At 40.9% G+C, this 12,120-nt stretch overlaps 1 protein-coding gene across 1 annotated transcript in view; it reads left to right on the top strand.

Annotated features, from left to right (window-relative positions):
- Positions 1-12,120, top strand: part of znf365 (zinc finger protein 365) — a 36,280-nt gene that overhangs the window by 4,727 nt on the left and 19,433 nt on the right. The window contains exon 2 of the mRNA XM_062975774.1: positions 4,283-5,026. Coding sequence (XP_062831844.1) covers positions 4,296-5,026 — 731 coding nt within the window. The 5' untranslated portion in view covers positions 4,283-4,295. The remainder of the gene's footprint in view (positions 1-4,282; positions 5,027-12,120) is intronic.

Raw genomic sequence — 12,120 nt, 5'->3', positions numbered from 1 at the left:
AGTGTATCCTGGCACAGCACTGTTTCATTGGTGGTTTCCCATTCAAGTGCCAACCAGTGCTGATTCTTAGGCCCCTTCCACACAGCTGAGTAAAATCCCACATTATCTGCTTTGAATATATGGCCGTGTGAACCCAGTTCAAAGCAGATATCGTGGGATTTTCTGCCTTGATATTCTGGGATATAGAGCCCTTAGTTTTCAAGATCTGGTGCCTTTGGATATTTAGGCCTTAAGGTACAGGTAAAGGTTTTTCCCTGACATTAAGTCTAGTCATGTCCAATTCTGGGGGTTGGTGCTCATCTCCATTTCTAAGCCGAAGAGCTGGTGTTGTTCGTAGACACCTCAAAGGTCATATGGCGGCATGACTGCATGGAATGCTTTTACCTTCCCACTGGAGAGGTACCTATTGATCTACTCACGTTTTCATGTGTTCGAATTGCTAGGTTGGCAGAAGCTGGGGCTAACAGCGGGAGCTCGCTTCGCTCCCTGGAATCAAACCACTAACCTTTTGATCATCAAGTTCAGCAGCTCAGCAGTTTAACCCGCCATGCCATCAGGGGCTCCTATTTAGGTCTTATAGCACTTATATCCCAATCCTTTGGGAAAGTCTGAGCAGTTTCTGTACTTTTTTTCCACCAGCACTGGCTTGGCTAAACCTGCATACCTTTAACAAGATAGATAGATAGATAGATAGGTAGGTAGGTAGATAGAGCCTCTGACTGAGTTGATCTCAGCTCAGATTATTTTTCAAAATAGAAATTAGCATTCATAGAGAATCATTAAATGACACTACAGTAGAGTCTCACTTATCCAACATTCGCTTATCCAATGTTCTGGATTATCCAACGCATTTTTGTAGTCAATGTTTTCAATACATCGTGATATTTTGGTGCTAAATTCGTAAATATAGTAATTACTAAGTATCATTACTGCGTATTGAACTACTTTTTCTGTCAAATTTGTTATATAACATGATGTTTTGGTGCGTAATTTGTAAAATCATAACCTAATTTGATGTTTAATAGGCTTCTCCTTAATCTCTCCTTATTATCCAACATATTCGCTTATCCAATGTTCTGCCAGCCCGTTTATGTTGGACAAGTGAGACTCTACTGTATTAGGAGGCAGGACTGTACCCTAAATGTACATCATTCCAGCTGTGCATTTGGTTTTGTAACAAATGTATATTCTGTCCAGAGAATTTGCGACTCCCTTTTTTTGCCCCTCCCACTCAATTTTCTCAGTATGCATTCTGTTTTAAATATGCTTTAAATATTTAAAAACAAAATTTTGTACAAATGTGTGAGATTATTTCTAAATATTTTTATTAGTGCTGAGCTAGGCCATTGCAATCCATGGTTCCTCAATGCACGATTCCTTAGAGGAAAGAATTTGTGAGCTGAGTTCCAGCTGCATTTAAAAGAAGGAGTGAGAAGCTGCAGCTCTCCAAGGTATTGCTGGAAGGTAGCTCCCATCAACCCTTAGCATTGGCTATGTTTATTGTTGCTAGCAAGGATATACAATATCTGGAGGGCCACAGTTTTGGTTTCTTCTCAAATATAAATGCAGTACGCTCTCCACTTTCGTGGAAGTGGACAATCGAGTCACCCCGGAGAATCTAGCAATTCCTAGAGAGAACATGTTACTTAAATTCACAAAAGTTGAACCTCATTTTTATAGCTGACGCACAAAACTTAGCCACTCTATAAGCGATTGATGGATCCCTGTAACCAACAGTATAAGTCAAAATATAGTTTTTCCAAGATGTGAACTCGACATATTAAGGATTTAGTATTGATTCTTCTGTATCTTCACATCACTAAAATTCAATGTCATTGTTGTTATATCTGTGTGAACCTCACTTTTCTCCCAGAACCGGGACCGAAAGCAGTTCACAGCATTAAAAACGGTACAATTTAAAAACCTACATAATGTTTAAAGTAGAATTAAATATTACAATTATCAAAGCAATGATTACAACCAATTTGAAAACAAAATGTTTAAAATAATTCCTAGACTCATGCAGCACTCCTTGATCTATTGTTAAAAACTTTCTGTTTTAAAAGACTTCTTGAATAAATTTATTTATTTATTTATTTCCATCATTTCTATGCCGCCCTTCTCACCCAAAGGGACTCAGGGCAGCTCACAATCTGGCAAAATTCAATGCCGGTGTACAGTACAAAAAATAAAACATAAGCAATTAAAACAATCAATTTCGTATAATATAGTATAAAAAGGTTGTATTTATTTATTTATTTACTTCCTTTCAATCCCGCCTTTCTCATCTGAAGGGACATGAGGCGGCTTACAAAACTGGCAAAAATTCAATGCTGATAAAATCACAGTAACTGTAAAACATAAAAACAGTTAAAAATGATCAACTTTAAGCAATAGTGTACATAAAACAGTATACAAAATTTAAAAACATATAAAGTGCATAGATCAATTCATCCAAAAACCTTACTCATAATCCTTAATCCAGAACTTGTAGAAGCCGTAGAAACTTATTCTTTAAATGCTTGTGTGCAGAGCCGGGGCTTCGGCTCTTTTTCTATATTTATTTATCTTTATTGTTCATTTATTTATTACCATTTACCATGCCCTGTGCCCCTCGTATTCTTTTCTCCAAATCCCATAGAAGTCATTGAGCCAGAAATGGGACTGGAATGTATATAGATTTCATTTACATATGCATCTGACTGCAACTGCAAAACATTAACTTTTCAAACTGAGGAATTCAGAATCTTTTTAAAAAAAATTACATTTTTTTCTTTCAATACAAAACGCTGTCTGTAACATGATGCTTCGAGGTATGATGGAGCACAGTTTGCACTAGTAGTAATTGATGTAGTCGGAGGATTAAAAAAAATATTCTGTATAATATGATTCCATATCCATGGAGAATATGTTCCAATAGTCTGTATGAATACATGAATCTATGAATAATAGTGAATCCTCCATTTTGACTATACTTGGACCAGAAACATACCATTGAATTGCATTGGAAGAGACCGACAAATACTTCCAAGGGGGAATATTATTCTAGCTGACAACCTGGGTTATACGACACATTTCTATATACAATTTCTATATACAATACATGTCCACAGCCACAGATTTAGTACCCATCGTATCATTTAGGCCCCTTCTATACTGCTATATAATCCAGATTATCAAAGCAAATAATCCATGTTATCTGCTTTGAACTGGATTATATCAATGTACACTGCCATATGGGTTCCTGGTGGTGGCGCACTGTGCTAAAGCGCTGAGCTGCTGAACTTGCAGACCGAAAGGTCCCAGGTTCAAATCCTGGGAGCGGAATGAGCGCCCGCTGTTAGCCCCAGCTCCTGCCAACCTAGCAGTTTGAAAACATGCAAATGTGAGTAGATCAATAGGTACCGCTCTGGTGGGAAGGTAATGGCGCTCCATGCAGTCATGCCGGCCACATGACCTTGGAGGTGTCTATGGACAATGCCAGCTCTTTGGCTTAGAAATGGAGATGAGCACCAACCCCCAGAGTCGGTCACGACTGGACTTAACGTCAGGGGAAAACCTTTACCTTTACCCTTTATCTTTACACTGCCATATAATCCAGTTAATAATAATCTGGATTTTATATGGCAGTGTAGAAGGGGCCTAAGTGATACAATGGATACTAAATATGTTGATAGGGCAGGGAGGCATGTATTGTAATGCAAATAATAATAATAATAATAATAATAATAATAATAATAATAATAATAACAACAACAACTTTATTTTTATATCCCGCCCCATCTCCCCGAAGGGACTCGGAGCAGCTTACATGGGGCCATGCCCGACAACAATACAATAACAGCAATAAAACAATAAAACAAAATCGGCAATAAAACAATGTCACATCAATAAAAACATAACATCAATAAACAGTTATAAAAGTCAGCGCACAGCATAAAATGGTTAAAAAACAGGGCTAAAAACACGGAGCTGGGTCAAGGGGAAAAACTTCAGCATGGTAGAGGTAGTTTCATGATTTAAAAATCAATAAAGTGCGAGATAATCGTGGCCAGGCAACCTATTATTAGATGGGAAGGAAAATCGACCCTATAATAATTAACCCTCAAAGGCTTTTTGGAAGAGCCAGGTCTTAAGGCTCTTCTGAAAGGAGAGTAGGGTAGGGGCCTATAGAACTGTGTCGCATTGATAACCCAAGGTGTCAAGGGAAGGCTGACTAAGAACATGTATTTATGTTTTGGAACTAACCTGAGAAACCTGGCCTTATTTCCCTTCCTTCCAGGACTTGGAAAGTAATGCAACAGAACACTTTTGAAGAAAGCAGATACCCCTGGCAGGAGTCCTTTGAAAATGTCAGTGTCTGCATGCCATTTCGTTGCCCTCGATGCGGGGACCACACCCGATTCCGGACCCTGTCGTCCTTGAGAGCCCACTTGGAATTCAACCATAGTTACGAAGACAGGAGCCTCCTGACAAAATGCAACCTCTTCTCATCCATCCAAGATGCAGACCTGATCTCTTCCCCCGAGCCCCTCATGCATGGGATGCTGGGAGACAGCACCAACATCATGAAACCAAAGACATCCTATCTGAACTTCTGCGACACGGGACGAGAGAACTCCAAGAACAGGAAGCCGCTGGAGGTGGAAGCCGAAAGACCTGCGTCTTATGGGTCCAATTACACATCAGGGGAATCCATCGATGAGCCCATTTCTAAGCCGGGCTTGGCGACCACAGACTCCAAAGCCTCCTTTGAGGCCCATGTCAGAGAGAAGTTTAACAGGATGGTGGAAGCGGTCGACAAAACCATCGAAAAGAGGATCGACAAGCTCACCAAAGAGCTGTCCCAAAAGACTGCCGAGCTCTTGGAAGTGCGGGCGGCTTTTGTGCAGCTTTCACAGAAGAAGCAGGAAGTTCAGAAGCGGGAGATGGCCCTCAACAGACAGGTGGATGTCGCAGTGGAGATGATTGCGGTGCTGAAGCAACGACTGACAGAGTCTGAGGAAGAGCTGCACAGGAAGGAAGAGTATGTACATTACTATATTACATTATAGGGTTCATTTTCTATACAGTAAGACTTACCTTGGCATGGTCTAGTTCAGTCTTCTCCAACATTTTGCTCTCCGGGTATGTCGGGCTGTAACTACCAACACTCCAGATAATGGGAGGTTTTACTGAAGACAAGGGGGATTTTATCCAGCACATCTGGTAGGGGAAACCCAGTACTTCCTGCCATTCTAGTGTCACACTGTTGTCTATTCCACAGATATACCAGATGTGGTACAACATTTATACTTATTTCTAGAGTAAGGTTAAAGGTTTTCCCCTGACGTTAAGTCCAGTCATGTCTGACTCTGGGGGTTAGTGCTCATCTCCATTTCTAAGCCGAAGAGCCGGCGTTGTCCATAGACACCTGCTAGCTTGGCAGAAGCTGGAGCTAACAGCGGGCACTCACTCCGCTCCCGGGATTTGAACCTGTGACCTTTCGGTCTGCAAGTTCAGCAGCTCAGTGCTTTAACACACTTCGCCACCGGGGCTCCGGTGTATTTCTAGAGTACAACCCCTATATCTGCAGGGGATACTGTCCAAGACCTTTCCTGCCATTATCTTGAAACCACACATAATACCTAACCCTATGTTTTACCTATAATACCTAACCCTGGTGGCGAAGTGTGTTAAAGCACTGAGCTGCTGAAATTGCAGTCCGAAAGGTTGCAGGTTCAAACCCTGGGAGCGGAGTGAGCGCCCGCTATTAGCTCCACCTTCTGCCAACCTAGCAGTTCGAAAACATGTAAATGTGAGTAGATCAATAGGTACCGCTCCGGCAGGAAGGTAACGGCGCTCCATGCAGTAATGCTGGCCACATGACCTTGGAGGTGTCTACGGACAACGCCGGCTCTTCGGCTTAGAAATGGAGATGAGCACCAACCACCCCAGAGTCGGTCACGACTGGACTTAACATCCGGGGGAAACTTTTACCTTTACCTCTATGTTTTGACTATACTGTACTTGGGCTTGAAGTGTAACATAGAATAACAATGAAAATCCTGGAGAAGCCTGCAAACATTTCCAGAGTGTAATATTTTTGTTGGTCAGTGAAACTGTGGAAATCACGCCTGCAGATAAGGGGATGGTATTATACTTTAGAGTGGCACAGAACTGGGTTTACATTAGCCTTTCCCAAAAAAGGACAAACTTCCACTGGTTTAGGAATATAGTATTGTTTTGTTGTTTATTTGTTCAGATGCTTCCGTCTTTTTGTGACCTCAAGGACCAGCCCTCGCCAGAGCTCCCTGTCAGCCGTGGCCACCCCCAGCTCCTTCAAGGTCAAGTCAGTCACTTCAAGAATACCATCCATCCAGCTTGCCCTTGGTCGGCCTCTTGTCCTTTTTCCTTCCTTTTCCCCCAGCATCATTATCTTCTCCAAGCTTTCCTGTCTTCTCTTTATGTGGCCAAAGTACTTCATCTTTGCCTCAAATATCCTTCCCTCCAGTGAGCAGCCGGGCATTATTTCCTGGAGTACGGACTGGTTGGATCTTCTTGCAGTCCAAGGCACTCTCAGTGTGTGGTGTTCCTCCAACACCACAGTTCAAAAGCGTCTTATCTTCCTTCGCTCAGCCTTCCTTATGGTCCAGCTCTTGCATCCATAGGTTACTAAAGGGAATACCATTGCTTTAACTATGTGGATCTTCATATGGCCTTTTCATTCTACTACACAGATTCTGAAGTCTGATAAAATAGTTAGACTTCTTGAGAAATCTGACTTTTTTTGGTTCTCAAAATCTCACATTTTGGGCTCTTCTCAGCATAGGGAAGAAGTTTGAAATTAAACGTGTTGGCTTGAAGTCTTCTGAAGTCCATTTTCTCCCTAGTGTCTTCTATATTTTCTTGTTCTGCCATTACTGGCCTCAATCACTCCATGCAAAGGCATACTGAAAACTACTAAATACTGTGGCAGGATTAAAATCATACTAGCTAAACATGTCCATGCACACTTATGCAACCTCCATCCCATGGTTCTGTGATGCACATATAGCATATCAATGCTCACTCTTAAGTGGTGGATTCATACAGACTATAATACCCTTCTAGGAGTTAAAACAATGATTAAGATATGAGTGTGATTGCCCACTACTTCCACTTAGTTTTTAAGGTAAATAATAAAAGAATGAGGCATCCCCAGTACAGTCAATGCTTCAAAGTATATCAGGACCCATTTAATCTGTAGAATGCATCCAGCGTTTTTTGCTTAAAACTGGATTGCAGGACAATGTATCTCTTAGGCTCATTCTTTTTTTAAAAAATAATCTTTATTAAAGCTTTTTTCCAATATATAAATTAAAAGAAAAAAGAAAAAGAAAAAAAAAGAAAAATAACGAGAAAGAGAACGAGGGTAAAGATAGATACAGAAGAATAGATAGAGAAATAGATAAACGAAAAGGGGAAAAGAAAGAAAGAAAGAAAGAAAGAAAGAAAGAAAGAAAGAAAGAAAGAAAGAAAAGAACATAAAAACAAAAGATTTGTATGGTTTTGACTTCTGGGCATCTTCTTGAAGGTTTTCTTCCTTTTCTTTCTTCTTCCATTTTTTTTTCTCTTTCCCTCTTTCTCCTTGTCTTTTTCCTCTTTTTCCTGCTCCCGTGGTAATTTCTCTATTTCTGTTTTTCGTTGTTTATTCTATTACCTTATATGAACCCATCTCTTTATGTTATTATTATTGTGTGTGTGTGTGTGTGTGTGTGTGTGTGTGTGTGTGTATATATATATATATATATATATATATATATATATATATATATAATCTCCACATTATCTGCTTTGAACTGGATCATATGAGTCTACACAGCTATATAATCCAGCTCAAAGCAGATGATCTTAATTTTATATGGCAATGTAGAAGGGGCCTCAGTCTACTTACCAAAAGTGGAAACCATTTGATGTTGAGGGCTGTATTCTCCCAGAGATAATCTGTCAGGGACAAGGTACATGCCATATCTTATCTCTCCCATCGGTTTCTCTCTGTTTAAGGGCACATCTAAGTGGGCAATACTCTGCTCCAACCCTGGGGCGGCTTCACTGTCTTCCTCTGTCCAGCTTCAGTGGGAGGATAGAGTCCTGACCATCCAGTAGGACCAAACCCAGTTCAGGCCCACTGAATGGCAACCCTTATGTTGATAGTCCTATCACTGCCATTGCAGCAACCACGGAGCTCCAAAGAGATCCTTGCTGTGTCTGACACCTTTTTCATGTTTGGAAAGGTACCTGCATGACTTCCTCTCTCCCTCTCTATATCATGCAGATGCCCTTGCAAACCTTAGTAAAGTTGCCCAGGGATGGCCAGGAGCTCTTTGGAGATCCATGGCCACCTCAACCATGGTAATGGGACTACCAAGGTAGGAGCCATCTCTTGATCCCAGTGGTGTGGAGAAAGTCGGATGGCTGACTGAACAGGGGGACCAGTTCCGATTCAGTTCCGATTCAGAACCAGACCATTGTATGGGACTGTTCCAGATCTTTGGGAAAGTTCCAGAACATTTCCTGAACTTGGCCTAACATATGGTAAAACTCTGTTAAGCAGCCTTGACTTGCATTGGGAATGAGAAGAGTCTGTGCATCTTGTGGACACTACTAGGCTAATTCTTGCCCACTGCTGTTTACCCTGCCAGTGTAAGGTATGCACTCATACCATTAGGTAGAGAGAAAGATGGAGAGGAACAGTGTGGGGTGTTGATGATGATTTTTCAGTTTAAAAAGTCCCCACGTTTTCTCTCTTTGCCACCATTCCCTTTGTATGAGTATCCAACAATTCTCAGGCAAGAGGCCACTATAGCTAGAAATGTAATCCAATAATATGAACTATAAAACAGTAATTAAACCAAAATATAATCCATGTGTTACCAACACTCATACATTCATAGAAAGTAAAACTCTATATTCAGAGTTTGTGAGTCCAATGCCCACCAGAGTTTATGTTCCACATGGAGGACTGTATAAGTCACTAACTGTGAGTCCAAATTTAAACGTCCAAGTAAGTGAATCCTTTTATGAAATCCAATGTTTTAAACAAGTCCAAGGTTAGTCACCATCCACGACCGGTTTCGACTGTGTAGTCTTCCTCAGGTGGTAGTTATGCAGGTATGGAGAACCTAGAGTAGTCAATTTCGTTCTTCGAGTATATAATTTCAATGTGTCATTATCAATGACGGAGTGGACCTACAGGGAATACATACGAGTGGCTAGAAACACTTGTACAGGATAAAAATTACAAATTACAAAGTATAGTAAAAGCATTGAAAACAGGAGCATGTATACTCACATAAACTCTCCTACAGTCCTCTATGTGGAACATGCACTCTGGTGGGCATTGGACTCACAAACTCTGAATATAGAGTTTTACTTTCTATGAATGTATGTGTGTTGATAACACATGGATTCTATTTTGGTTTTATTACTGTTTTATAGTTCATATTATTGGATTACATTTCTAGCTATAGTGGCCTCTTGCCTGAGAATTGTTGGATACTCATACAAAGGGAATGGTGGCAAAGAGAGAAAACGTGGGGACTTTTTAAACTGAAAAATCATCATCACCACTGTTTTATAGTTCATATTATTGGATTACATTTCTAGCTATAGTGGCCTCTTGCCTGTGCATTTCAGGGAATCCTTTCTTTGTATTATCCAACAATTCTGCCACACAAAAGGCATACCATTTGATGCGTGGGAAAAGTACACTTCCAGCTGGATATACAGTTTCAAAGTGTCCCACCTACCCTCTTCCCAGCCAAGCAAGGATGCCTTTTGAAAGCTGGATCCTTTTAATGGTCCTACTGTCTGTGCTCCTTGAGATACTTAGCACAGCTTCTGTTTCTAGTGTGAAATGACTCGAGATTTATTATTTGTTAGCTTAATATATTTCTATATTGCTGTTCTGAAATCTACCATGGCTAAATATTAGAAAGTTTGCCAAATACTCAGCGCCAAGGCCAATTTGTTTAAACCAGCACCTAGAAATGATCCTGGAAAATTATTGACAATCAACAGGGACTTTTCAGAATCACAGAAATGTGATTCTGGGCCCATGTACCTATTAGCAGTCTAGCTGCCTCTTCTTGCAGGTTGAAAGGGAAATGCTGCCAGAGGCCCTGTCAGCTCATTGTAACCTGCATATTTCCTACTTTTGGGTTATACTACTGCTTTGTCATAGGTCCACCTTTTCCCGTCATGTCAAGTGCACCTCCGTTTCAGGATCCATTTGCTTTCTCCCTGTAGGTGTAAATATCTTGATTGTACTAGAGAAAAAGCATGAATCAAGATGTTCACATTCAGTTCCAGGGATTATCTGAAACATTCCAATTTATTACACAGCACATTTCAAAAGAGTGAGGCTTTTAGTCCCTCATAACATCCATTGGGATTAATTGTATCTGAATACGGCTGCAAGAGCTCAATGCTGTGCTGCTGTGCTTTGGCTTTAGGACTAGAGGTAAAGATATAAATGTCTTGCTTCCATTATTTCTCCCTTCTGTCAGTTCAGCAGTGAGTTGGAAATGAAACCTCAGGCTTGGAAAGAATCATAATTTGGTTTCCTGCCGCTATCCATGCTAAATTCTGAAAGCATTTTTGGCAGTTCCTGCTTGTCTAAAAATACTTTAGTGTTGTATTCATTAAAAATGTAGTAATTGCTGATACATTATTTATATGTGAACTTCTTCAGAACTGCAATCCTTCTGTTGCCCACTCCCTGGTAAACCTGCTCCCACCAGTGGAAGAAATTTACAGATTGCAATCTTGGCATTACTCAATATTCCCAGACATTGAGTATATTGTAATACTTTGTCATGTGTTAGTTAAATGCATAGTGCTGCTATTTTTTAAAATAAAAAAAATTATTAATACACTAGCTCAGTTTAGGGAAGCAATGCTAAACAGACTTAACTGTGAGGCAAGTGCCATTGGCAGTAGTACAAAGGTTAAGATTATTTTAGGTAGGTGAGCTTTCCATCACAGGAAGGAGATCATAAATCAGAGATGAAGAACAGGAGCACCTCCAGTTCTGGAACAACAACAGCAAAAACTGAAATCTTGTACAGTAGGCACTTGGTATCAGCTGGAATTTGGTTCCAGGACCCTCTAAAATCCATGGATGCTCTCATCCAGGCATGGGCAAACTTTTCTGCCTAGGGGCTGCATTGTGGGCCAGGAGGGAGGGGGGCCAGGTACATACTGGGTGGGCACGGGTGTTGCACCCCTAGGCTACGTAGGTACCTCAAAACCACATTGGAGCCCTAGAATAAAGCAAGCAAGTTGTTTATTGATGATTTTATGCAAGCAAAAGCAAAGTATAGTTCAGAATCAGTAAATTAGGTTTAAATCCACAAGGGCAAGGTACTTGAAGTTCATGAAGCAAGAGTCTATAAAAACCACTCAAAGAGCATAGTCCAAAACTGGATTAATTCCAAGGCATGAAACAAGGATAACCACAGGAAAGCCATACCAGAGTGCAGGATTAATTCCAAGGCATGAATCAAGGATAACTAAGGGAAAACAAGACTAAAGTACAGGATTAATTCCAAGGCAGTCCAAGGTAGAAAGTCAATGATGAAACACAAGGCAAAGGTCTTGACTGGAATAAAAACCAAACAGCAAAGTCACTTGAATATCCAACTGGATTCGCAGGCAAAGCTGAAACTTGAAGCAAGATACAGGAACACGGAACAAAGATCCTTCTTTCTGGAATAAGCAAAGTTGCCACCTCTTGCTGTAGCAGAGAAAACAAGGCATTTTAAGGAAAACCCAAGGTCTTTCTCTCATGAGAAAACTACTCATTGGAGTGCTTCAAAAGCAACTGATTGCTTCTTCACAAACTTTCTCGTTCCCTCCTCCTGTGAGTTATCGCTGCCCTCCAGTCAAACTCATTATCCTCCTCTAAACTAGAATGTCCATCTGACACCTGGTGACCTGTCCTTGACTGCTGGGAGGAATGTGGTTCAAAATGCCTGCTTGCAACCATTCTGTCTCTGGTCCCAGAATCCGCTGGGACAGATTCTGGCTGCATCTCAGGCCCGAATCCAGAGTCCTCTGGCAAAGCTGGTGCAGGGACAATCACTGGCTGAATGGGCC

Source organism: Anolis carolinensis, chromosome 3 (genome assembly GCF_035594765.1).
Source record: "Anolis carolinensis isolate JA03-04 chromosome 3, rAnoCar3.1.pri, whole genome shotgun sequence".
Lineage (NCBI taxonomy): Eukaryota > Metazoa > Chordata > Lepidosauria > Squamata > Dactyloidae > Anolis > Anolis carolinensis.
This window is presented reverse-complemented; position numbering and strand designations above follow the sequence as displayed.